Genomic DNA, 26,817 nt, shown 5'->3' with positions numbered 1-26,817 from the left:
CTTTACGTCCACATACCGCCAAAATGAAGTACATATTGTACTGTTCTTCTTTTATATTATTGCGCAAGAACAACCATTCTAATTGCAAAACGGCTCAGTTACAGTCTGCAACATCCTGAACAATTCCGCTCAAAACTGCTCGCAGCAGCAATAGCAATCGCAATCCAACAGTACAACAACAGCAGCAGTCAAATCCAGCGACATCCAATATAGGTATAATACTCCAAATGACGGTTAAACTTCTCCGCTTGCTAATCTGAGCGTCGTACAAGCAAAGGGACGAGCGTCGAGCGCTACTGTCGTCTCACACTTACGTTCAGCCTCACTTCCAGAAGCGTAAGTGAAATGTCGCCATAAATCTGGTCGTTCGATAATGGTGCAAACAAAAGGATTAAACCCTATCTGAGGCGCTATGGTCGGAAAAAATTAGTCGTAAAAAAGCAAATGACCACCGTCGTTTCAATAAAAAAAAATCCAGGGCAACAATACCAGAAACAAAATGGTATCCTCAAGATAAAAGCCGTAAAACTGCTAATGTTGATATAACCTCTCACCCCACAAGGCCTGGGTTCATTCCCTGTCGGCGCCGCCGGGATTTTCTGAGGCATAAAAATCTGATCAAGGGAAGTAAAACCGTTTGTCTCCGGTCAATGAGTTGATGGGTCGATAGGTAGGATCCAGGTGTGGGAGCTGCCTCCCAGGCGTCGGTAGCATTGGTATTCAGTACGGAATACAAATCAAGGAAAAAACAGGAACTTGTACCAGAAGCTCGGTGTACCTATTTGCAAGATGGCAATGTGATAAATACCTACTCGTGTGAAAACATCCTTCCCCTGCAAACGAGTTTCCTTTCGTTCTTCCATGAAGAAACGCATTCACTTTAATGTTCTTTGGGCTACCCATGGTAACATAGCAGAACTATACTAAATAAACAGTACAATCGATCCATCCTGGAAGAGTGGCAGTACGGCAAATTCCGAACAACTTGTTTTTATTTTAATTTTGTGCAAAATAATCGTAATAAGTGCTCAAATACTGAATCGCGTACCCGAAGTTGTTTCTACTATTCCAAGATGCTATCGCACTATAATAGCACCTACTAATGTTGCACTTGAATGTTTTTTTGTTTAGATTCCTCCAATTTATTATCGATGACTGCTAGCGTCCGTACCGTGAAAGTTTTACTTGAGAATTTGGTTTGCACTTATAAATTAATTTTAGCTTATCAGTGAAAGAAGTACAAGGGAGAAGGGGTTTAATAACGAAGGATATTGTGACGTATTTACTGAACTCCCAGCTTCTTCTTCAGCGATTCTGGCATCTCTGGGGGTGGTGGACGCGGGATGTTCAGGGCGACCTTGACACCATCGTAGATGAACCACTGCAGGGCAGTCAGAGTACCGATCATGATGATACGTGGCATCAGACCGTTCCACATACCCATGAAGCCGAGCTGCTTGGCCACATCGAATGCACTGGCTCCCTTGGCCTGGTTCAGCTTGGACACGACGACGTCAGCCGGGTGAGAAACGATAGCGCAGAACACACCAGCAATGTAACCGGCAGCAAAGGTAACCAACAGTTGCTCACCCTTGGAGCACTGGTCGCGTGGCTTCGGTACAACATAACTGTAAAATAAGATAAAAGCGAAATATTGCTATCAATCCATCGACATGCGGGTTAAGTGTTGCAACTTACGCGTATAGCAGTTCGACAGTCTTTTCAAAGCAGGCGAACTTCATCATGGTGTACGGGATTTGACGGCACCATAGTGGAACCAGACCCTTGTAGAAGGCCATGATACCCTCATCGCCCATCATCTTGGGCATAGCTTCACGCAGCGTACCAGCGAAGCCGGGCATGGTTTGGATCTTGACCTTGGCAGCTTCCATCGGAGACAGAGCGATATCGGCGAAGAACTCAGCCGAAGCGGATGCACCCAGGTACAACCAGGTACGGTACAGGTAGGCATTCTCCTCGCCCAGCATGTTGGCATACTGCACCTTGAATACCTCGTACAGACCGAACTTGAAGGCACCCTGCGAGTATCGAAAACACATGTGTTTAGTTGATCAATTAGATTAGCTGCTGAACTACTTAGGTATAGGAACAACGGTTGGCTCTGCAACAACTCTCATCTTGATGAATTTTACATTTCCGCTATATTCCCGGAGTAAGCATAATTGTCTCATGTGTATATGAAAGTCCATAGTGATAAAATTAAACCTATTTTTTATTGAAATACCACTGACAATACTGGGAATCAATTTCCACTAATTTAAAAAAAAAATAAGGATGCACTGGACCAGTGCGTCGTAGTTAAGGTGATTCCTTGTAGAGTCCACAAATGGCCACCACGTAGGCTATACATGCACTTCCACTTTGAATTTTCAATTACACACATCTCGGAAATTAATGCTTCATTTCACCTGGAGTGCAGTAAAGGGCCACCCACATTAGATCCGTTTGCGTTGCGTTGACGTAAATGTGACAGTTAGACAATAGATTTAGCTGTCAGTTTGCCGCAACGCGTCCGATTCGGATCTAATGTGCGTGGGCCTTAACAGTGGTACGTATCGTAGAAGCTGATATTTGTACACTTAAAATTTCGAAGCAAGGATCTAAACACCTTGAAATGCAAGCAAAATCTCGTCATATAATTACAGGGCTGGTAGCGATCAATGCCGTCAAAAAAAGTGATTTTAGTGACCATATTGAAGAAATAAGTGACCTTAAATATAACACTTAATGTGACTTATAATTGTAAAAAGTAGAAGGGTCTGTACCTAGGGGCACGAACGGATGCTTGACGTAGGACCGCTAGTGGACGGAATAAATGTGAAGAGCATTTAGTTCTTTTAATTTATCAATTATCTATTATCTCAACTCTTTCCGTTTTTGAATTATAGGCGTACCAAATTTGTAGTAATTTTTTTCAAAGAGAAAGTTGATTAAGAGAATCAATCAAAATCACTTGCACCCCTGCTTCCAAGTTTGGTTACAAGATTACAACTCTGGAAAGCATTTTGTGTGGTCGTTGGTGGCTTGTGATTCTGGACAAATAAGCACAGATAAATTCTATTTCAACTCTTTACTGATGTAAGCTTGATGGCCCTGAAAAGGGCCGTTTTATTGAAGAGGACATCCATGGCCACTTACGCTTGGCGTGTTTAGTTTAGGTGACAGCATCACGGATCTCAGTTTCCAGAAACACCTTCAGCACACCTCGTAGATCAGACCGGAGATACGTTTGACACCACCACGGCGAGCCAGACGACCGATGGCGGTTATCTCGAAGAGCTTTGCGATGACGCTTGGCGCCTCCTTTACCACACCTTTTCCTCCTTTGTCACGACCAGTCAATTGTTACTTGTAAGATGTGAGGGAGTGGACTAGCCACCACCTTCCTACTGCTGCTATTGCTGTTCACCACGCCGTCCGAAGTGAAAAAGAGCTAATGCCATACAGCACCACTCTTTTATATCTTTTCAGGTTAAAGCAGAATGATGTACAACCAAGTGGTATAAAAGCTACAAAGACTCCTCCCATTATGAGTAGTTTGCTATCAAGTAGCGATACTGGCTCTTTTCCTTTTGCGTACACAGCGAATGAGAACGACCCAAATTTGAGTTTAGTTCACTCATAATCGCCAAAAGTGCAGGAACTCAGCGATGAATAAATTTGTCTCATGGTTTCCTATGGAAAAACCTAAAAAATCTGCCAGAAAATGAGGAAATTGACGAACATTTTCTTCAGTCTCGGAGTAGTACCATTAGACTGAGTGAATCCAATCTTTACTTTTCTCAAATTCGGGAATTTTTCCCTGGAAAATCCTGGGAAAACATGAGGCAAATTTATTCATCGTTGAGTTCCTTTTTTTATATCTTATTTCTGAGATAACTAAACTCAAATTTGGGTCGTTCTCATTCACCGCGATATCACCTTGAAAGATATCGGCGCCGGTGGTTAGCGTGATTACCTCTCACCCCAGCAGGCCTGGGTCCAATCTCAGTCTGCGCCACCGGCATGTTCTAAGGCATAGCATCTCTGATCACGCCTTCCTTCGGGAAGTAATGCCGTTGGTCCCCGGTTGAGTTGATGGGTCGATTGGTAGGGTCCAGGTGTGGGAGCTGCCTCCCTGGCGTCGGTAGCATTGGAGCTCAGTACGGAAAACAAATCTCGCGTCACTTTTCAATAGGTTCTATCTACATTGATCGATTCTCTTAATCGACACTCTCTTTCGTAAATAACTCGGCTTCACAAATGTTTCCTGCCGTCTTCGTCGAATTAGATGCTAGATTGTTGCTTCTTCCATCGAAAATATCCGGCCTTGACGATTCAAAGTTGATCAAGGTTGATCAAAATAATGTGTACCCCTGCTTCCAGTTTGATTTCATTAGCATTTTGTGTGATCGTTGGTTCTGAATATGGACAATCAGGCAGATGAATTCTATTCCTACTCTTTACTGTAATAAACCTGGTGGCCCTAAAAAGAGCCGTTTTGTTGCCAAAGTTGGTGATGATTTAACCTCCGAAACCAAACAGAGTGCATCCAACCGGTGGAAACTAACGATTTAAAATTGGTTCACTACTTGAATAGCCTATTGGTCCCAAGCAAATCGATTAACGTACCCCATTCTAGTCGAAATTCTAGTACTACACAATGTTTGTTTTGATTCGCTATGAAAGTTTGACAGATAAAATGAGGGGTTCGTGGATTTTTCCATGTTTCGAGGGGTGCATCGATTAGCTTGGGATCGAAGAGAGTACCAGAGCTGAGCCAAAAAGTTGAGCAATTTTCTTTGGGACCCTCTGGTCTTAGAGTTACCTCTATGGTGCATCTCTGTCACTTCAAAACGTTGATGACATCCATGGCCGCTTACGCTTGGCGTGTTTAGTGTAGGTGACAGCATCACGGATCTCATTTTTCAGGAACACATTGACTTGTTTCGTCTTCTTACTACCATAGAGGTAACTCTAAGACCACTGGGTCCCGAAGAAAATCATTATTATTTTTGGCTCACTCAGTACCAGAACAACGGTCCCAAGCAGTCCCAAGCTATTTCACTCACCCCTGCATGTTCTGCATGAATCCACACACCCCTGATGTTATCTGTCAAACTTTCATAGCGAATCAAAACAAACATAGTGTAGTAATAGAATTTCAACTAGAATAGGGTACGTTAATCGTTTGCTTGGGACCAATAGGCTACTAAAGTGGTGAGCCAATTTAAAATCGTTAGTTTCGTATTGATTGTTGTTACTACTCTCTGACGACTGTGCTGGAGAAGCAGCATATGCATGTAGGTAATTGGTGGATTCGTTAGTTAATTCGACGCTTTTGGACAATGCTGGACATTTACCAGTTTTTCAATAGTTTCTTGTTGAAAATCAACATTCGAGAGCATTGTCGCATGCGTAGTCATATTTCTGATCGATTGGTGATAAAATTATTGAAATTGGACCAGGGGCAGCTGAGTTATTAACGTTCAAAATCTTTCTTTATTTGTTACATGTTCCATTTTCGGTTTTCACAAAGTGTACCCCCATATAGAAATCAAAGACGTAGTTCTACGTCAAAAAAAAGTGACTAAAAAGTGACCTTAGGGTAGAAAATTGGTCGTTCTGATGGCATGCAACATGAATGTTTGATAGTTTAGACTTATTCAATTAGATTATCATAAACACTTAAATATGTATGATAGGAACCTTTAAAGCGAAAGATTCAATAGAAAGTTTATGACTAAACCTCCAAGCTTCTACTACCAGGAAAAACCTGAAAAACCGGGAATTCTCAGGGAATTTTATTTTTCCTTAAGACTGAATCTTATCATTATTCAGGAAATTTAACCATTTTTGCTTGAAGTTTTTTTTGTTTAGAGCTTTATTAGCGAGCTCAATATCTTTCTCGAAGTTCTCGAAACTACTCCTGAGTGTTTGCTGTTTTCATGAAGCATGTTGTACCACCGACTAACCGACATGACACTCAATTCTGACTAATGCCCGAAAATCGTGAACGGCTGATTCAAATGTGCAGTGATCCAAACTGTCAATGCCATAGGATTTTTGATCTAGATAAACATAATTTGTCCAGATAAGAACAGACACGAACCAATTCATACATGCATTTTACATGCTTGTTCATGGCTTAGCTAAATATTTCCCGCGAAAACGGAGCCAGATGTCAGAAGTGTGCTTTGGTCAAAAATTTTATTGTTTTTGCTATGGTCATTCATGGTGGTTGCACTACTATGAATTTAATTGAACTGTTCTAAAAATGTTTAAGCTTGCGTGAACTTCTGGACTTATGTGAAAACCTCTATAATTTTCTTAACATCTCTAAAGTTTTCTGAAAATCTGGGAACTTCTTGAAATTTCCCGCTAATTTAGTGGAACTAATGAAACTGAACTCCCTGAAATTCACTTTGTTTTTGGAGCTATATTATTATGTCTATAAAAGTTCCTAAAGTTCACGGATCTTCCCTTAAGTTTCATAGACTTTTATAAAGTTCTCGCAATGATCTCTGTACTGCTGTGAAGTTTTCGAAGTTATTCTGAAATTTCAGGAACTTCTTTAAGCTTCCACTGCGAAATGATTAATATAGTTCTATGATTTTCACTGAAGTTCTCAAGATTTGTCGATTTTTGAAGCTAAATTTATAGCTTCTTCAAAGTCTACAGTTTCCTGATGTTTTTAAAACTTCCCAAAATATTTTTCAATTTTCTTAAAATTCTATAGACTGCCCTGAATAGCTTAGTATTTTTTTAAAAGAACCCGCAATTTACTGGAAGTGATTGAATTGCCTAGAATGTTACTCAAGTTTTATAAAGTTTATAAACGTTCACGGAACTTTGCCTTAAATCACTATTTTTTTTCTGGAAAGTCCAGCCCTGAAGTTTTCTATGCTTACCTTAATTTCTCTAAATTGATCAAATGTTCCGGTAAGTTTTCTGATATATATTTATAACTCCCTGAATCTTCTGAAGTTTTCAGATCAATCATAGAATTCTCGGAATATCCCATAATTTCAAGGAACTTGTAAGTCGCTGCAGATTTCCTTACGTTACTGGGATTTTTGTGAAGTTGTCTGATCATCCTCGAAGTACGCGGAACTTCACTGAATACAGGTATACCTCGTTATAACGTAACTGTCACTTTTGACGTCCATCGTCAATATCTCCCTAATAACAATTGATTCATAAAAAATAAATATTACCAATGTCCGATGAAGTTATTACCAACCAGTCCGCACTCGTGTTTATTTCAGTTACCATGGGGACGTAATTTGTGATTAGCCCCGGTCCCTTTCAAATTGTATCATTATTTATGTACCACCTTAAATTTGAAATGACGTTTCACATTCATCTAGTGATGGCCGATTTTCATTCGAATAACCGATTAATCGATTAACGAACCGAAAATTAAAATATTTTTAATCGGTTATATCATGCTGATTTAAGCATTAACCTCACCAGAGGATCATCACCCATCGTTTCAAACATATGCTGCACTCTTATTGGTGGAAAAATGACAGCACAGCGAACAAAAAATAATCGATTAGATGTTAATCGAATAATTTAAAAAATGGGACATCTCTGATTTTGGTGCGATTGTTTAAAAAAAAAAATCATCTCTACCGAGGGGGCAGCAAAACCACAAAATTACCTTGCATACGGGGGGTATTCATTGGATGAAAGGGACCGTGAAAGAGAACACTAAATAGAAAGTTTTTCTTCCGACTGTTTCATCTTAGCATTCATCTTTGTTATTACTTTGCTTGTTTGAATGATCGTTTGAGTGAAATCAGCGACGGAAGTAAAAAGTGACAGTTACGTTATCTTGAGGTATACCTGTATAACGAAACAATCTAAAAATATCAAAATTTCTTAGAATTTCTTGAAAATATCGGTGCTTGCTAAAAGTTTCAAAATTTTCGATTTTTTTTAGATTTTTAAATTTCCATGATCTAAAATATTCTATGATCTGTTTTGATGTACTCGGAGCTTCCCTGAAGCTCTCATTTCTAATTAAGATCTCGCTTCAGCTTTAAAATAAATGGAATTCTCGTGAATACCTTTAAACTTTTCTGGATTTCTGTGAAGTTCCTGAAATATTTCTGAAGTTTTCATACATTTTCTGAGGGTCGCTGTACTGAATCTCTCGGAGCATCTTAAGGGTACTCGATTTTATTTCAGCACATCATGGAATTCTCCTGAATTTGTCTAAGCTCATGCTTTTAGATTTTTAAACCAATCCAATAGTCTGGGCTATAATTTCGGGGACTTCCGCTTAAGATCTCTGTAATTCCCCAAAGATCTCTAGATCTAGTTTTTCTGAGATATATAGAACTTCTTAAAAATTTCCACAATTTTGCTAGTACGAAACTTCAAGACATTAAAAATGTTGTGACTTACTAAAATGAAGTGAAGCTCTTTCTTTAAAACTGATTGTCATGTCTTCAAAACGGTTGCGTTAATTGCTGTTGTTGTTGTTTTACAAAAAAAAAATCATATTTTTAACGCATTTTATAAATGGTTTTCTCATTATAAACCATGCTTGGCATGCACAGTTGTAAAAGAGTAGGTAAATCTTAACATGTGAATCAACACCAATGAATTTTTACACTTAAAGTTCGAGATGTGCAGCGAGCATTTCTCACTTCATGTTTACAACGCAAAAATAAATACAGTTTATTACTAGAAATAAAATCTTTTTTTTTACGTATCTACAACAAGCTTAAACTCTATTCTATCGACTGCTTCAAAAAGAACTATGCTTTGTCAACTTGTGCAAAGTTATTAGCAAATGAGCAGTTCGTGACCAAAACTGTGGTATGCCAAGCATGTTATAAATCTGTAAATTATCCGCCAAAGTTATGGAAAAGACCTGTAAACTCAGGGAACTTTATTTAACCTCGTGAGTGGACACCCTGTAGATAGAGAAAGACGTCAAAAACTTTATACAAGGTCGTCAACTTTGAATTGTTCAAAAATTAGAACAAAATCTAAGACAACATATCAAGAAGACTGGCAACTGTTCCATTTTCTCGTACGACCGCTATGAGGCAGGTACAATTATGTCACCTACCGTTCGAAGGTAAATGCATCGAACGAATTTGATGGCAAAGATTACATCCTCAGAAGAAAGGTTTGTGTATTTGCTCATTTTTCTATGCCTTGCTTCCACCTTCGCTCAAGTGCAGCGCTACTATATCTGTCGCTTGGATTCTGGCAAAGTTACCAGTCTTCTTGATATGATGTCTTCGACAAAATGTAGGCTTATTCTACACACTGCAAGAAGAATGATCAATCTTGATATAAATTCACGTTAAACAAAAGTTTAAAATAGTAACTGATTACAAGAAAAAGTGACTTTAGTGACTTGGCCTTAAAAAATGAGACTTGCTTGATTCTAGTGATTTGCTTGAATAAAGTGACCAAGTCACTAAAAAGAGACTCGCTACCAACCTGTTAGTCCAAAATTTGTGTGATCGTATTCCAATTTTGCTCTGCCCAAAAGTCAGCAGCATCAGCATTCAAAAAAATGTACACTAAGAATATTTTACAGATTTCTCAGCTGAACGTTTGGTAAACAGTTTTGCAGATTTCCTGTAATTTTTCACAAATATCTGTGAATTTTTCACAGATTTCTGTAAAAAATTCTAAGTGTGTAATGTAATAAAAAAAATAATTAAATTGTAGGATTTGGATATTTTAATTTGGAGTGAAAATTCAGAAACTTGTGAAATTTATGCTAATTTAAGGTAATCATTGGGGGTATATTGAGTTTGTTGATGTTGACAATAAAATAAATTTTACAGATGGAAAATTTTCGAATAACCCCTCTATTGCCCAGACTTATTTCTGACCCACAAAAAAATTAATTTTGACAAAAATAAATTTTTAGTGAAGATTCAGCAAATGGATCACGCAGCCTAAATTGACTAAATTGCTAGTTGAAAATATGCCTGACAACAAACATGTAGATAAGGTTTTCAAAATTAGAAACTATGTTTGCGCAATAAAATAGTAAAAGCACAACAGAGGCCATACAAGGGGAATCATCTTCAATGATTTGAACACTTGTAAGTTTTCGATCAAGAGATGTTGCATGACCACTCGAAGGACAGTTATGTGGTTCCTATTTGTTCACTGTGTTCTAGTTCACTCACCTGCATTGAGTAGCCGAAGAAGGTCGGTGCCCATCCCTTGACCAGACCCTTGGCACCCTCCTCTGCGACGGAAACCTTGAAGCCATGGAACAGGTTCTTGTACTTAGCCTGGTCAACCTGCAGACGGCACTTGACCAAGTCCAGCGGAACCACGAAAGTGTGGGTCGAACCGCACGAGATGACACCACCGAGACCGCAAAGCAGGAAGAACTTGTTCGAACCGAACTCAACCTCGTCGGAGGCGGCAGCAGCGATGGTGCGGCCACTCACCACCGACTTGTTGCTGCTTTCGGTGGCATCACACTGGGCCTTGGTGAATGGAGTCTTGAAGGGGGAGTTGCGGGCGGCGTCCAACAGTGCGGAGAACATTTTTTCGGCGGTTATTTCGGTCCTGGTCTGGAACTGGTATGGGTACTCTGGAACGATTATAGGAAATTCAGGAGAGAAAACTTATATAACATCACTGCTAATATCGCTTGATTACTCGTTGTGGGTAATTACAAAACAGATAAACCTACTAACGGACCTCTAATAGCGAGTTTTAAAAGGACAGTTGAAATTCTGCCCCCTTTCAGTCTCACCAGCTGCCGAAAAGTGAAGATGATACAATCAATTTTCCCCTCAACGTTGCATAATTTGCTTGCTTCCTGACGTTGTTTTTCTCAAGTACGGAGTAATTTCGCACACAAGTTCACACACAACCATCGCACGAGATTGCGATTAAAAATAGTTTCCGTTTCTGTTTGTCTCCGAACGGCGAAGAACGGATATAGACAGAGGAAGATATCGAAACACAAGGGAAAGTGTCAAAAGGCGAGTTGCCAAAACGCGAAACCCGAAAGTCGCGTGTATCTTCGCTAGGATTTTCACTATGTTAAGTTTACAAAGGAAAGCGAAAAGAACCGATCGATCAATGTGAAGTTCAAGTCCGATAGACTATTTTTAAAATAGTGTGACCTAAACGAAAGAAAATTCGTTGACTGATAAGGACGCAAACTTCTACGTAGGAAATGGAAATCTCTCGCTGAACGTGGGATGACGTAGGAAATCACGTTCCTGACATATGAATGTCACGCACAAATATTTTGAAAATTTATGGGCAAATTAATAATTTTCAGGAAAAATTCCCTTCCAGTCAAAACTGATCCCGTTGGCGCACCCGTTGTAGAAAATATTCCTTTGTAACGTAATTTTTCCCACATCCATTACATAACCGGATTGGAGAGTAAAATCTCATCCACATTGGAAATATGTTATGCCGTGCATAATTGACCCCACTGGACACTCCCCGAATCTCCGCCGATTCGAATCACTGTCAAACAAAGCCCAACTCCACCGAATTCGATAGAAAAACCCGTCCCAAATTTGTCAAACTCCCAATAAAAATCCCGTGGCCTCGTCCTCCTTGCATTACCTCTAAGATCAGCTAAGAGCGCTCTTCTTTACCACTCTGTCTGTCACACACGCACACAATACGGCACGGACTCACACGGGCAGCCTCACGGTGTGTCGGTTCGAAGCTTACTACGACCGAAACCAGCCAGACGGTCGCGAATTTCCCTCAACAGTTTTCCACTTTCCGGAGAAAGAGAGTACGCACGTAACTCGCTTCTATGTTCTTATTACTAGAGTAGGGTAAGTACTATTAGCCGTGATGTATGAATCGAAAGAGCAACAAGAGCGCGAATCTCACCATCCGCAGAAAATAAGCACGCGACGAGAGTGTGGATTTTCTCTTCCTGAGATGACAGTTGACATTGCGAATGCCGCTCACGCGAAGAAAGGTTTACTGCGATTTTCCACCACATGGGAAACAGCTGACTACAGTACATAATATGTAGGGTGATTCTCAACTCGAACAAACAATTTATTGGAACACAAATGCTTCGTTTAGAACTTGTTTAAATACACTTTCCCGTATTTGTTTTATTACCACGTTGATCTTGATTAGGTTAAGGTCGCACTCTCATTTCCGCGCGATACACGTTTTGTTTTCCCGCTTCACTGTTAGTCGCGGCACGGTCTTGCCTGCCTGCCGGTTTCGGCTAAAACTTATTCCTTAATCACAATTTGTTTAGAGCACACACTACACACTGAATTAGGTTTCTCGAAATCTATTCGACTCCGAGCTTCTTCTTCAGCGACTCTGGCATCTCTGGGGGTGGTGGGCGGGGGATGTTCATGGCTACCTTGACACCATCGTAGATGAACCACTGCAGGGCCGTCAGTGTACCGATCATGATAATACGCGGAGTCAGACCGTTCCACATGCCCATGAAGCCGAGCTTCTTGGCCACATCGATGGCGCTGGATCCCTTGGCCTGGTTCAGTTTGGATACCACTACATCAGCTGGATGGGAAACGACGGCACAGAACACACCAGCAATGTAACCGGCAGCGAATGTGACAACCAACTGTTCACCCTTGGTGCAATCGGAGCGTGGTTTCGGTACGACGTGCCTGTGAAAACGAATCAAGAGCGTTGATTAGTTACTTGGAAGCTCATGCTGCCCCTACACCCTCAAAATACTCACTTGTACAGCAGCTCGACGGTACGTTCGAAGCAGGCGAACTTCATCATGGTGTATGGAATCTGACGGCACCACAGGGGTACCAGACCCTTGTAGAAGGCGGCGATACCTTCCTCGCCCATCATCTTGGGCATGGCTTGACGCAAGTTGTTTGCGTAGCCTGGCGTGGTCTGGATCTTGACCTTGGCAGCTTCCAGCGGCGACAGAGCGATGTCGGCGAAGAACTCAGCCGATGCCGAGGCTCCCAGGTACACCCAGGTGCGGTACAGGTAGGCATTCTCCTCGCCAATCATGTTGGCGTACTGGATTTTGAACACTTCATACAGACCGAACTTGAAGGCACCCTGCGGGATCGAAGCAAGGGGAAAACAGCAGTGTTACTAATGACAACGAAAGTATGCTCTTTAAACATCGAAATAGACATATACACTGATGTAATGGCGTTCCGTGTGTGTGTTTCAGTTATGGCCTATAGAATTGCCATGGGACGTAACTGGAACAAACCATAATAGGGACGTATAGCCATTATTGATACATCTACCCTAGTCCATTTGGCATAACAGACATATAGCATAAAATGTATGAACAGATCGAACAAATGAAAGACAACTTGGCATAACCGTGCTTTGATACTATTTACGGAAGAAAGGTGTTTCATAATGGACGGCTCTACCCCATTTGTCACAATGGCCATTTGGCATACTTGTAATATGAATATTACTGCTGTTGTATTTTGCTATGTTCTTTAAAAACAGGGTGTCGACTCAATGATGACAAATAAATTCCCTGATTTTCCAGTCGTTATTATGAAAAATTCCAGACTTAATGGTTTAATTACAAAGTAAATTATTAAGCTCGTCATCCATTAATAGGCGCCATTTTTTATAGTAGTTGTGGTAGTTCCTAATTTTGCTTTCTGAGGAGTTCCACGCCAAATGACGAATGGGAAAAACTCGACCTTCTCCGATTTGCATAAATTCTAGACTAACATTTGAAAAGGGCGTAATTCAAAATGTAAACAAACCACATTTTGCCACATATAGAGAGAACAGTTCACAAACTACTCGATAAACACGAAAAAGTAGAAGAAAATATCACTTCAAATGATCAAAACGTTTCTTCTTACATGGCGTATTTCCAACTTTCAACTCTATGATGCATCTTGTTGTTACGCGTTGTACCAGAACAACGAATTATATTTTTTTAATATGCCAAACGTACTGATTCTGTAGTATCTAGTCACGCCCGATTCATTTGAAATGCTTCCGATTGATATTTCACGTGTAAACAACGAACAAAAAGAAGACCAAAAAAAATCTCCGGGCAAAATTCCACTCTCACAAAATTTGCGAACGAAGAACCAAGGCGTAACAACAAACGAAAAATCCCGAGGGTGCACTTCCACGGCGTATCACCAGTGTTGGCAGTTCAAAGGGTGGAAGATCTGGGCGTATGATATTTTTTGAGTTTTTAGTGATGTATGATGATAGATTATACTATTAACTATATGTAAAGCTTATAAAATCATCCAGAAAATGGAAAGTCGTGAAATAGGATTAATTTTTAGGTAATTAAAATTCGGATGCGATTTTCTCGATATGGTCATTTTGGAGCTACGCCCTTTTCAAATGTTAGTCTAGAATTAGTGTCAAACTGTCAACATTTCAAAGGGGCTTTTGTGAACAATGGCCGTCGATTTCTCGCGAATAAAAGCTTATAACAGCTACGTGTTAATCAAATGTAAGTGGCCCATAATGCTAAGATGACTGTATTAAGTAATCCCTAGAATAATTCCATGGGAGTTGTAAAAAGAACATCACGGAGAATTCCTAGATGATTCTGAGTAGAAATTTATAGGGATCGTGAGGAGGATATCAAGTGAATTTAAGAATAATTCCAATGGGATTTTGGTGAGAATACAAAGATGAATGATTAATATTATCGGAATTTTAGGGTGTTTTGAGGATAATTTCAAAAGAAATAGACTCAAGACGATTCCTGAGGGGAGTTTTATATTCTAGTCTACACATCCTAGGATTTCCAAAGAGTGTTTGATTAAAATTTTGAGAATATTTTCAAAGGAATTGAATTTTAAGGATAATATTAAAGGAACTCTTAGGAGGAAATTCTTTGGGGAGTTCTTAAGGGAATTCTAAGGCACGAGAAGAGTTCGAAGGGTTTTTTTTGTTAGTTTAAGGAGCATCTCATGATTATTCGGAGCAGAACTCCAAGGTGATTATGGAAAAAAAAACATCTGTTCATTATTAAATAGATTAATATTAAACCACAGACAAACAGACATAACACATTTAATATTTCTCACTGTAAACCATCGTCGGTAAAACGTTTCCGCCATCTGTTGAGGACACTGTGGTGGGCAGTAAGCTGAACAGACGATTGTAATAGGGGAACGCTCCAGTATTCCTTTATTGGCCACCTTTAGACGATATTTCACGTTGTTTACAATGTTGAGATGTTCAGTTGCGTTCAGTTTGTTGGTACACCGGTGTACATAAACATGTCAACCACAAAATAAATTGACAGTTAAAAACTTTTTCGATGCACAACTTGCGAGTGTTGTTTGATTGTCTGTGATAAAACCATTTAGAAAATTTCAACAGCAATTGTTCAAATCAGCATGACTCAGAGATCATGGCGATTTCAGAAACATATTTTTCAAATGAGTCAGTTATGGCACTAGGGTTCCAGTTTTTGGCCCTAGGGCCTAACTCAAATTTGAAATAAATTTTCATGGCCTTATTCGAGTAGACATGACAAAATCTGAGTTCTAACCCTGCATGTACAGTCAACTTTCGCTGTTGGGCTAAACCTGTAGCCAAATTAGTGAAAGCATAGAGGTAACTCTAAGACCACTGGGTCCCGAAGAAAATCATTATTATTTTTGGCTCACTCAGTACCAGAACAACGGTCCCAAGCAGTCCCAAGCTATTTCACTCACCCCTGCATGTTCTGCATGAATCCACACACCCCTGATGTTATCTGTCAAACTTTCATAGCGAATCAAAACAAACATAGTGTAGTAATAGAATTTCAACTAGAATAGGGTACGTTAATCGTTTGCTTGGGACCAATAGGCTACTAAAGTGGTGAGCCAATTTAAAATCGTTAGTTTCGTATTGATTGTTGGTGAAAGGCTTTCGTCAGTTGCGCTAAGCTGCCAAGTTGAAAATTGGTTGAGAGCCCTAATAAGCAAATAGCATAAACGAACTGTATCCCGGATGGGTAAACTATCCTACAAATGGTTTGGATGATACCCCGAACACGTCGTTAAGCTCTTTTTTGTGGTTATTTTTATTAGGGAGATGCACCGATTGTTTATAATCATCCCAATACTTTAGCAAATAACCAAATTGTTCATACATGAGCCCCTCGAAAAAGAAATAAAATAGCACTGACGTTTAGCTACGGCCCAACTAACGGGAGCCCAACTAAAACTTAGTCCAACGAGCGAAATTTGACTGTAAATACATTTGGTAAACATTTATAAAAAAAATGATAATTAAGATAGGACCAATTATGAACCTTTTTTTGCCAAAAACTGGTTCACTTACCCTACTTTTTAATAAGTTGGTGCAAAAAAACACATCATGAGTTGGAATAATTTTGTAACTCATTAACAACAACAAAAAGCTTATAATTTAAGTCACCATGTATTAAGATTTATTGATTTTTCTCGGTTCTCCTGTCAGATTCCCGGGTTTTCCCATTTACTTTTGAAATTCCCGGTTATTTCCCGGTTTTCCCGGTTCGCTGGCCACTCTGAATACTCTAACTTCTTACAAAGTCAACGGTTCAAGCTCAAAATTGTACCAATAAACCTTGAATATTTGATTCACCTGCAGACGAAATTCCAGAAATGTTGATGCCTACTGCAATTTGAAGTTTTTTTTTTTTTTTTGAGGTAAACAAAATTACGGTGATTACTTTATTATTGTCAGTACTGTACATACGTATGTCCTGATGTCCTTTCGATTTCTAGTTCCCGTGATTGCTCCTCGAATGGTCTCCGGATCTACTACGAAAACATGTGTGGGCTGAGGACTAAAATCGACTCGTTTTTCCTGGCTGTTGCGGAGGCCGAATATGATTTGATTGTGCTGACGGAAACATGGCTGAACGACCGAATTTACTCATCGCAACTGACCGGTCTGCCCTAAACTGTCAAAAATCACGCGGTGGCGGAGTCCTGATTGCAGTATCTACGAGACTAGCCAGCTACGTAAGTAAGTCACCAGTTTCCAGTCAACTGGAACAGCTGTGGATTGTGGTAGAACTTCCACAAAGCAAGCTTAGTGTAGGAGCAATCTACCTGCCTCCCGACCGCAAAAACGACTGCACGATCATTCGTGAGCATGTGGAATCGTTAGGCTCAATTTCGTCACAATTAAGTCCCTGCTCTCCCGCTTTCGTATTTGGTGACTACAATCAAGCTGGTCTGCAGTGGTGCTTTACAGACAGTGGTACACCATTAATTGATCCACTGCTTTCGCATATGCCGGTTGTTTGCTGTGCTCTTTTGGGCGGTTTTAACTTTTACGAGTTCACACAAGTGAATACTTTTCCGAACCGAAATGGACGTTTGCTAGATCTTGTCATGGCAAATGATTCCGCACTACCGGGCACTTCTGTTTCCTTGCCGGTCGAGCCACTGATTGATCTAGATGCCGATCATCCCGCTCTCGTTGTATCATTTAGTTTACCTACACCGATTCTTTTTACACCGTCATCTGAGTGCTACTCTTTGGACTTTCGCCGGGCCGATTATGTTGCATGCGGAAATTGATTGGCAATTTATCGAAACAGCCGCTAACGTGAATGATGCTGTGGATTTCTTCAGTGCTGCACTGGAAGATGCTATTTTCCGCATTGTCCCAGCTCGACGAGCTCCGCTAAAGCCTGCATGGTCTAACCCACGCCTACGCGACTGTTCAATTTTGCGAGTCGTAGTTATCGAAATTAAAATCGTTTTCTCTATAATCGACACGTGAGACGCACGGAAGCGAACCTTCGCACGAATCCGAAAAGTTTTTGGTCGTTTGTCAACTCCAAACGGAAGGAATCCGGGTTGCCTTGTTCCATGTTTCTCGGGAATGACTCGGTTAATAGCGAAAGAGAAAAATGCGACTTGTTTGCTCGTCATTTCAAGCAAGTGTTCCACGATTTCTCCGCTTCGCCAACACAAGTGCTGGACGCTACTGTTGGGATGCCACGTGATGTGTTTAGTTTGTACAAAAAAGGAGATAAACGGAATGTCATAAATTATCGTGGAATCACCTCCCTGTGTGCCTGCTCAAAACTGTTCGAGATTATCATAAATGGTGCTCTGTTCGCACGCTGCAAAAATTATATCGAAACAGAACAACACGGTTTCTACCCGTAGCGCTCCGTGTCCACGAACATGGTGCAGTTCACTTCTAACTTTCTGCGATGCATGGATTCAGGATAGCAAGTCGATGATGCGTATATGGATCTAAAAGCTGCATTTGACACGGTGGACCATTATATCTTGCTGTCCATGCTAGATATTCTTGGCATCTCGTCAACTGCTGTGGATTGGTTCAGATCTTACTTCGTGAATCCCTATGTACATGTCAAGATTGGCGCGTCGGAATCGGATGTTTTTTCAAAACTCGGGAGTTCCGCAAGGCAGTAACCTAGGACCGCTACTATTTTCGATCTTTTTAAATGACGTCGCCTTGCTGATACCATCAGGATGCCGCGTTTTCTATGCAGACGATACAAAAATCTACAAAATTATTAAAAGCCTCTCGGACTGCTGGGATCTCCAGAATATGTTAGCTATTTTTGCTGACTGGTGCTCAAGAAATTTGATGAGTCTAAGCATAGAAAAATGTAACATTATTTCCTATCACTGAAAAATCGAACCAATCATGTTTGACTATGTTCTCTACGGACGCTGTCTTGCTCGTGTAGAGCACATAAAGGATATCGGCGTTACCTTGGACTGCAGACTCACTTTCAGAATCCACTACAATGACATCATCGCCAGAGCTAATCGACAATTGGGCTTTATTTTCAAAATTGCCGACGAGTTTCGTGACCCGCTATGCCTCAGGTTACTTTACTGCTCGCTTGTGCGATCCTTATTGGAGTCAAGTTCAGTTGTTTGGTGCCCTTTCCATGCTAACTGGATCACTAGAATTGAATCCGTTCAACGCAAGTTTGTGAGATATGCTCTTCGTTTCCTCAACTGGCGTGACCCAACAAACTTGCCACCGTACGAGGAGCGTTGCCGTCTCCTGGGAATCGAGCCATTAGAGGTGAGACGGACGGTCGCTCAAGCTATGTTCGCTGGAAAGCTGCTTACGGGTGACATTGACTGTCCAACACTGCTGTCACAGCTAAATATGTATGCCCCTGAGAGGTCTCTTCGTCAACGCGACTTTCTGTTTTTGGAACCACGGAGCCGGAATTATACACAACACGAGCCAATTCGAGCAATCAGCCGGCAATTCAACAATTTTTTTATATGTTCGACTTCAATGTACCAGCTGACGTGTTTCGTCATCGGCTACTTGGCCTTTTCCGTACCGTTGACCGTAACTTTTTAGTTTAAGTTTTATTCATTTAGACAATAATTGTCAGTTGAATTTTTCAATAAACAATAAAAAACAACAATAATGTTTTTTTCATGACAGTGTTCCTAAGTAACATTGACAGATTATCTTCGTCGACTTTCTCTTTGCATCCCCACGGCCATGTAAAGACATTCCCAGGTATTTTCAGCACACAAATCGATAAAAGAAGCATCTAATACGACAAACACATCAAGGAACGGTTATATGCTCAAGTTATTAACGAAAGAGAAAGTCGACGAAGAGAATCGATCAATGTTACTTAGGACCTAATGTAATGTTCAGCTTAATGTCCTCGAACGAACCGAAAGCTATGTCCTACTCATCATAATTAAAATGTTAGTAATTTGATTTTTCACGAAGCATTGACGTGAAGAATTTTTTAAGTGCAGAATATTGTTTTTCAGAAGCCTGAGATCTAAAAACAAAAACAATTTTAAAAAATTTCATGATTTTCTAAAGTCCGGAGATTGAAATTTGCCCAGAATTTTGAATACTTTCTCATGTCCGGGATCAATAAAACAAGTTTAAGTCCGAGTAATCGATTCGACGCTAATAACAGTTGTTACATTTTGTCCATAGCTTTATCAAATAAAAGTCATAATTTTCAATCACATTTTTGGAACTCATTTCAGTTTACTACTATGTTTCCTGGATGCCGTTAATCCATATGTCGTTGTCCCCGGATGTTGTGGCATACCCGTACCTATATGTAGGAACCATGACATCGGTAAAATTGCTACAACAATTCAAGCGAACTAGTTAAGACATTAATTTGGTTATTAAAATATTCAAAAACTTCATCATCATCATCAGCGTATCGACTAGCTATGCCCGATGAACGCATATTATGTAGGTATTCTGCAAAAGTCTGTTGTTCAGTTTCAACTGGAGAAAACTGCGCACGGATTACGTAAACATCCAGTAAGAACTCGCACACTCCCTGTCTGCAGCAGTCTTTATCGCATCACGTCACTGGCGGTAAATTTTCAAGGCCAGTTTAATCTACTCTAAACTCACTCACTACCACCGACAATGCAAAACATTATACATCCTTAGAGTTACTAATAACAGTAGTATATAGTAACGCTATCGGTAGTATGTACGTTCTTGGTAGTAGTGAGTGAGTGGCAATTGAACAGAATCTGTGAAGGCGCCAATCTAAATAGGTGAAACGGTACACGCTTTCCATTGAGCGATAAATTCCATTCGGTATGATAATTGCTGCGTGATGCTACGAATATGACGCGCACGATTATTTCATTATCAAGTTCAGCATCATGTGATAGTATACCTCGAAAAAACATCCATCATCAGCTGATGGTGAAATATGATAAAATATTAGGTTTTAGCACGTGACTATGAACAACACAAATAATAGCAAAAATAGAATACCCACACACACACACACAACCAAGGTAACTTACCTGTGCCGAGTAACCGAAGAAGGTCGGGGCCCATCCCTTGGCCAATCCGCGGGCACCCTCCTCAGCAACGGTGATCTTGAAGCCATGGAACAGGTTCTTGTACTTGGCCTGGTCGACCTGCAGGCGGCACTTGACCAGATCCAGCGGTACGACAGCCGTGTGTGTCAGACCACAGGACAGGATACCACCGACGGCGCACAGACCGAAGAATTCGTTCGAACCGAACTCGACCTCCTTGGTGGCGGCAGCCTGGATCGTACGACCGCTGGATGGTACCAGCGACTTCTCACCAGCTTCACACTGAGCCCGGCTGAATGGGGCCTTGAAAGGTGAGTTACGAGCAGCGTCCATCAGGGCGGAGAACATTGTGTTGCGTTGTGACGTTTGCTGGTCGTTGACAATGACTGACTCTTCTTGATCCGGACTGTATCACACGAGCTGCAGGCTAGATGGTAGACACAGAGAAAGCGATGATGGGGCGCGTGCGTTCGGTGTTGGATCGATATAACCGATGGGTGGTGAAGGTGTTGCAATAGCATGGAAAGAAATTTAAAAATAAATGTTTATTCTTCTTGTCAGATGCTTCATAAGATAAAATGGTATACAGAAAGTTCTTTCAGTGTGAATTTAAAATAGGCCAATGTTGGATCTTGTAATTGGCAGCCAACCCGTTAACGTCGATTTTTTTTTACGTGATTTATTTAAAAATTGATTTATCTTTGTTGAAATGATAAGCTTCAATTCGACAAAGATAAATCAATTTTTTCCGGCGCTGTAAATTTACGAAATTAACCCATATATTTTTTTTTTGTTTCATATCAATCCGTTTTTATTATTTACTCAATTTAATTGTTTATTTTGTTGAGCATACGCCTGTTATTTTTCAACGAAAGACAATATAGACAGCAAATTTACTGACTGTACTTTTTCGAAAACAAAGTTTAACTTTCAGTAGAAGATCTAGCGAAATCTGATGTGAAACTGCAGCTATTCCTAACCAATTAACAAGTCTAGTAAAACTTCGGCGGTGAATTGATACTCTCCTCGTCAATTTCTGCGGTAGACGATAACTACGGCGCGGATACATTTCGTAGTTTCTCCAGAACAGAACGATTAAATTATGTTTTCAGCTAACGATGTAAACAAACATGAAATTTGCTTGCTGTACGGTTTTACGCCGATGTTATCAAGAAATGAAAAAAAATCGATGTCGATAATCATCCAACTAAAGGAAATTGAAATAATAATTCATCCGATCTATTAGAAACAAAGCTAATATTGTTGTATAAATTACTAAAAAATATAGTTACATAAATTATTTTATCTTCTTCCGACGTATCGATCCGATCCAATCTTTTTCTATCGAACGTCCCTGTTGCGAGACCATTTCTTACTGCATAATGCATAATTATTTACAGCTATGAAATTCGCCTGAATAAAATTATTTCCAAAATTTGCGTCGCAACCACTTTGTTCTGAAGCATTTGAGCTCCAGCTTCGGAGAGTAAGTAACCTCATCAACGATAAGATAACGGTACTTTACTTTATTCCTGTGTCTAAAATTTGATTACATAAATGCGAAAATCGTTCCAGTGGGAGAACACGCGACTCCATAAGACCACCCTACACTTTGGGGTCAGTGAAACGATAAAGGGGTTATTTCTGGTACTAACGGCCACGGGCCAAACTCAAATAATTGGATTTTCCATGCAGACAGTGTTCAGATTTAAGCTAGGTGCACATCTGTTCCGCCACGTGGCTTTGAATGGCCCTGAAAAGAATGCACATCGCACAGTGGTGTAAATATAGGACACCACAGCATGAAACAAGGACTTCGATCGATTATCGACATTGCTGGAACACAATTTGTTGTTATGTAACAGCACATAATTTGGCAAGGCCATCGCCGGCGACGATTTCAATCCAGTAGCAAGCGGTTCATTATTATTCCATTCATGGAAAGTTCCAGTGATTCCTCCATTGCGTGGTGGTGGTTTCACGTTTCGATCGATGCCGAAAGTCTTTCGATTTTTCCTTGTTTTTCTTTACAGTTAGCTCAATGTTCCGGTGAAATAGTTACATTCTATAAGTTTCCCTTATTTTCCACAAAAAAAAATCCCAGGAAAACTGGCTCAACCATGCGTTTTAAGTTGATCTTAACCGCTCACTTTCTACCTCTTGTTTCGCTTTGCCAATACACTTTTGCACTGAAATTCAAGTTGTTATCACTTTTATCACCTCAGACAACTATTATCCAATGTAAGTGCACCTAATTAAATGCAACCACTGCAGATGTATCATAAATTACCTGGAGCTGTGTGAAATGGACTACGGGTTCGAACGTACTGCGGGTGGAAAAGAATCGTACTTTGGCTCGCCTTTGCCTCGCGCTGCTGCTGATTCAACTCAACCACTTTTGATGTAGAACCAGAGCTGCCAGGTGGTTTTATAAAAAATCTGTATCCACTCTATTAAAAAATCTGTATTTTCTGTATTGACGATTTTTTTCTTAATTAATCATGTTTTGTTGTTTTACAAATACAGTGCATACAAAATAACCATAAAAAGTGCTTAACCACCTATTCGGGCTATCGTACTAACCATACGGGATATAATTGCGCCATTTGTGATATCGTCCGTACTTATTTATAAGAGTGATATGAAGCCGTTTGAAAATGTATAGAGATTTTAGTTTCTATTCATTATCTTCCTGATAAGCAGTTTTAAATGCAAAAAAGTGCACGAGTTCATTACTATTTGATATTTTTAATATAGATGAATACAATTAATTACATTATTTGTGTGGTAGTTACACCGAAAAGTCGAGAGATGTCGCCCCGCCAGTGCTGGTAAAATCATTTTTGCAGTAAGGAGAATATCAGAAAATCCGCAATTTCTTACGATATACATTTTCAATGCAAGTAAAATGTTTACGAGTACTTGTATCTGTACCATTTTAATGTGCTCGGGCACTTTTCTTGTATTTAACATACATGCTTATATTGGAAATATTCAATTTATACTGTAAATCCCCATACAATCAAAAAAAATTATTTTGTTTTTATAAATTTTGAATTTTTTTTTCTCAAGCATTTTATAAAAATCTGTATAAATCTGTATGGTAATTTAAAAATCTGTGATAAATCTGTATTCTGTATCGGGTCTGTATTAAGATTAAAAAATCTGTATAATACAGATAAATCTGTATAAATGGCAGCGCTGTGTAGAACACCAACACAGGCAACGACTGCGACTCAATTTTTATTTGTGCGTTGGTGTTTGTGTTGAAAGTTCACTGCGGAGCTGGAAACTGGAAGCACTCACCAAGTGTCAAAATTAAAAAAAAAAACGTTTCTCCAGTCCAAGGGGTCCACATACATTTTCCACTTTAGATCAACCCGGCCGATGAGGCTAGCTCAGAGAGAACGCCAGTAAAAAAAGAACGATATTAGGTACAATGAAATGTATTGTAACCTTACAATAGATTTTAGTCACTCTAACACTCTTGGGTCACAAGCAACGACAACGGACAAAGGATTGAACTACTATTGGCAAAAACCACTGACTCAAAACGGACGAGCGACTATATTAAGATGATGCACGAATAAGGACACGAAAATGGACGGATGATGGCACAAAATTACGCACAGCGACAACAACGGAAAACCAACAATCAATACGAAACTAACGATTTTAAATTGGCTCACCACTTTAGTAGCCTATTGGTCCCAAGCAAACGATTAACGTACCCTATTCTAGTTGAAATTCTATTACTACACTATGTTTGTTTTGATTCGCTATGAAAGTTTGACAGATAACATCAGGGTTGTGTGGATTCATGCAGAACATGCAGGGGTGAGTGAAATAGCTTGGGACTGCTTGGGAACGTTGTTCTGGTACTGAGTGAGCCAAAATTAATAATGATTTTCTTCGGGACCCAGTGGTCTTAGAGTTACCTCTATGGGAAAACTACTACACATAAAAGCAAAATTACCACAATAATCGGACACAAGACCACGCGACGACAATGGATTATAACAAGGACCAACTACTAGACACACCGCAAGTTATCTGAATATCTGCCAACAAAACAAACTCCGTTATTATAACCAACAATCAATACGAAACTAACGATTTTAAATTGGCTCACCACTTTAGTAGCCTATTGGTCCCAACCAAACGATTAACGTACCCTATTCTAGTTGAAATTCTATTACTACACTATGTTTGTTTTGATTCGCTATGAAAGTTTGACAGATAACATCAGGGGTGTGTGGATTCATGCAGAACATGCAGGGGTGAGTGAAATAGCTTGGGACTGCTTGGGACCGTTGTTCTGGTGCTGAGTGAGCCAAAAATAATAATGATTTTCTTCGGGACCCAGTGGTCTTAGAGTTACCTCTATGTTATAACTCTGTCCAACACAATTGTACCAACAATCAATTCGAAACTAACGATTTTAAATTGGCTCACTACTTGACTAGCCTATTGGTCCCAAGCAAATCGATTAACGAACCCCATTCTAGTCAAAATTCTAGTACTACACTATGTTTGTTTTGATTCAACTGTGAAAGTTTGACAGATAAAATGAGGGGTTAGTGGATTTTCCTATGTTTCGAGGGGTGAATCGATTAGCTTGGGACCGAAGATAGTACCAGAGCTGAGCCAAAAAGTTGAGCACGTTTATTTGGAACCTTCTGGTCTTAGAGTACCCTTTACAATCAGGGGGGGGGGGGGGCGCTCTCTGAAGCACTCTATCCCTTTTTAAGTAACTAACCAGCCAGTGGCTGAAAGTCACTCTAATAAAGAAAAAAAAAACTCTTGGGTCATTCGTGACTTGTCCGGGGTGAGAATTGAACTCGTGACTTTGACGTAAGAGGTATGGATGTTAAACACTACGCTGGGGTCACCCCCTCAATAGAATTTATTGTACTTAAAATAAATTGTATCGTCCACAACTATAAAATAACCCTAGAATTTATTGTTTGCACAATATAATCTATGGTAAATGGGGAAATCTACAATAAAACAAGGGGGTTGTTATGTATCTTAACCGTACAAAAAATCATTTTTTTCTGAACAAACTTGAGCCGTTTACCATTTATTTTATTGTTTTTCTATTGTTGAAAATTCATACTATATGGGACGTATTGGACGTATTGTACATCTAATGTAATATCCAGCTTTCCATGCTCGGTAATGGCGGCCTGTTTGTATGAATAAATGTATCCTTCACTGTGCTTTTTGACACTATCTGGATGTTCGAATTTCAACCCCTTCCCTTTCCCTCTCCCAGGAACAACATACGCCCTCCAGTTAGTGTCAAAAAGCACAGTGAAGGATACATTTATTCATACAAACAGGCCGCCATTACCGAGCATGGAAAGCTGGATACGCAATATATTCCTCGGAACTAGTAACATTAAAAGCAATAAATGAGCTAGTAATTACAATGAACACAACACTGTCACGTTCTGTCATGATAAAAAATTCGATGAGATTTTGAAGAAAATCTCTATCATCATTTTCTCATCCGATGATAGTGACAGAAGTATCTCTGTAAATATCGTGTGAGATCTTTCATTGAAAATGACATTTGCCAGCCGGCTGTCATCATCAACTGAAATTTTATATACCTGCTAATCTTTTTGATTTCATCGTACTTCTAAAGCACAATGTTTTGGCTGTATCCCATAGGAACGCATTTTTCACTTTTAGAACCACAATTAAATTATGGTAGAAGTAAATAAATGAGGTAGTTAAGATTTCATATAATGAGAATCCTGCCCAGAACATGAGAAAAATAACATAAAAATATTATTGTGCCATCGCCGTGAATGAATTCAAGAAAAAAATAATAATTAAATAGCATTGATTTTTCAACAGAAAAGTTCAAAACTACCTCTCACTCATCTGATCATAACTCAAAAACTATTTGTCCAAATCATGTCCCCTTTTAGAAACCCATCAAGTAGAAGAGTTTTCAAAGTGTGGTGAAAATTTGAGCCCAAAATATTAAGAAATACGAAATCCCACCCATGGTGACAATTTTTTGACAATCTGGTTACCT

The 26,817-nt window shown here is 39.8% G+C and overlaps 2 protein-coding genes across 4 annotated transcripts; both read right to left on the bottom strand.

Annotated features, from left to right (window-relative positions):
* Nucleotides 1–844: 844 nt before the first annotated feature.
* LOC135710149 (solute carrier family 25 member 3-like) lies at nucleotides 845–11,700 on the bottom strand. 2 transcript variants are annotated; one of them, XM_065232659.1, is made up of 4 exons: nucleotides 11,587–11,700; nucleotides 10,173–10,588; nucleotides 1,699–2,039; nucleotides 845–1,628 (listed from the first exon to the last, which is right to left on the bottom strand). In XM_065232659.1, the coding sequence occupies exons 2-4, from the start codon at nucleotides 10,539–10,541 to the stop codon at nucleotides 1,283–1,285; spliced, it is 1,056 nt and encodes a 351-aa protein (XP_065088731.1). In that variant the 5' UTR covers nucleotides 10,542–10,588; nucleotides 11,587–11,700; the 3' UTR covers nucleotides 845–1,282. The 2 variants fall into 2 exon arrangements, with proteins under 2 accessions (XP_065088731.1, XP_065088732.1); XM_065232660.1 differs by lacking the exon at nucleotides 11,587–11,700 and adding an exon at nucleotides 10,691–10,790.
* A 361-nt stretch (nucleotides 11,701–12,061) lies between these two features.
* Mpcp2 (Mitochondrial phosphate carrier protein 2) lies at nucleotides 12,062–23,120 on the bottom strand. Of its 2 annotated transcripts, none has more exons than XM_065232662.1 (4): nucleotides 23,056–23,120; nucleotides 20,748–21,192; nucleotides 12,707–13,047; nucleotides 12,062–12,632 (listed from the first exon to the last, which is right to left on the bottom strand). In XM_065232662.1, the coding sequence occupies exons 2-4, from the start codon at nucleotides 21,111–21,113 to the stop codon at nucleotides 12,287–12,289; spliced, it is 1,053 nt and encodes a 350-aa protein (XP_065088734.1). In that variant the 5' UTR covers nucleotides 21,114–21,192; nucleotides 23,056–23,120; the 3' UTR covers nucleotides 12,062–12,286. The 2 variants fall into 2 exon arrangements, with proteins under 2 accessions (XP_065088734.1, XP_065088733.1); XM_065232661.1 differs by having other exon boundaries at nucleotides 20,748–21,185.
* Between the last annotated feature and the right edge of the window lie 3,697 nt (nucleotides 23,121–26,817).

Source organism: Ochlerotatus camptorhynchus, unplaced genomic scaffold (assembly GCF_037179485.1).
Source record: "Ochlerotatus camptorhynchus isolate MF236.1 unplaced genomic scaffold, CSIRO-AGI_Acam_v1.1 ptg000370l, whole genome shotgun sequence".
In the NCBI taxonomy this organism is placed as follows: domain Eukaryota; kingdom Metazoa; phylum Arthropoda; class Insecta; order Diptera; family Culicidae; genus Ochlerotatus; species Ochlerotatus camptorhynchus.
Note: the sequence above shows the minus strand (reverse complement) of the source record. Positions and strands in the feature narration are given on the sequence as shown.

Excerpts from the sequence above, each read along its gene's own strand:
- LOC135710149 (XM_065232659.1), bottom strand. The coding sequence starts at position 10,541 with ATGTTCTCCGCACTGTTGGACGCCGCCCGCAACTCCCCCTTCAAGACT. Across the intron at positions 2,040-10,172 it reads TCTTCGGCTACTCAATGCAG|GGTGCCTTCAAGTTCGGTCT; the intron begins GTGAGTGAACTA and ends CGATACTCGCAG. Across the intron at positions 1,629-1,698 it reads ACTGTCGAACTGCTATACGC|TTATGTTGTACCGAAGCCAC; the intron begins GTAAGTTGCAAC and ends CTTATTTTACAG.
- Mpcp2 (XM_065232662.1), bottom strand. The coding sequence starts at position 21,113 with ATGTTCTCCGCCCTGATGGACGCTGCTCGTAACTCACCTTTCAAGGCC. Across the intron at positions 13,048-20,747 it reads TCTTCGGTTACTCGGCACAG|GGTGCCTTCAAGTTCGGTCT; the intron begins GTAAGTTACCTT and ends TCGATCCCGCAG. Across the intron at positions 12,633-12,706 it reads ACCGTCGAGCTGCTGTACAA|GCACGTCGTACCGAAACCAC; the intron begins GTGAGTATTTTG and ends TCGTTTTCACAG.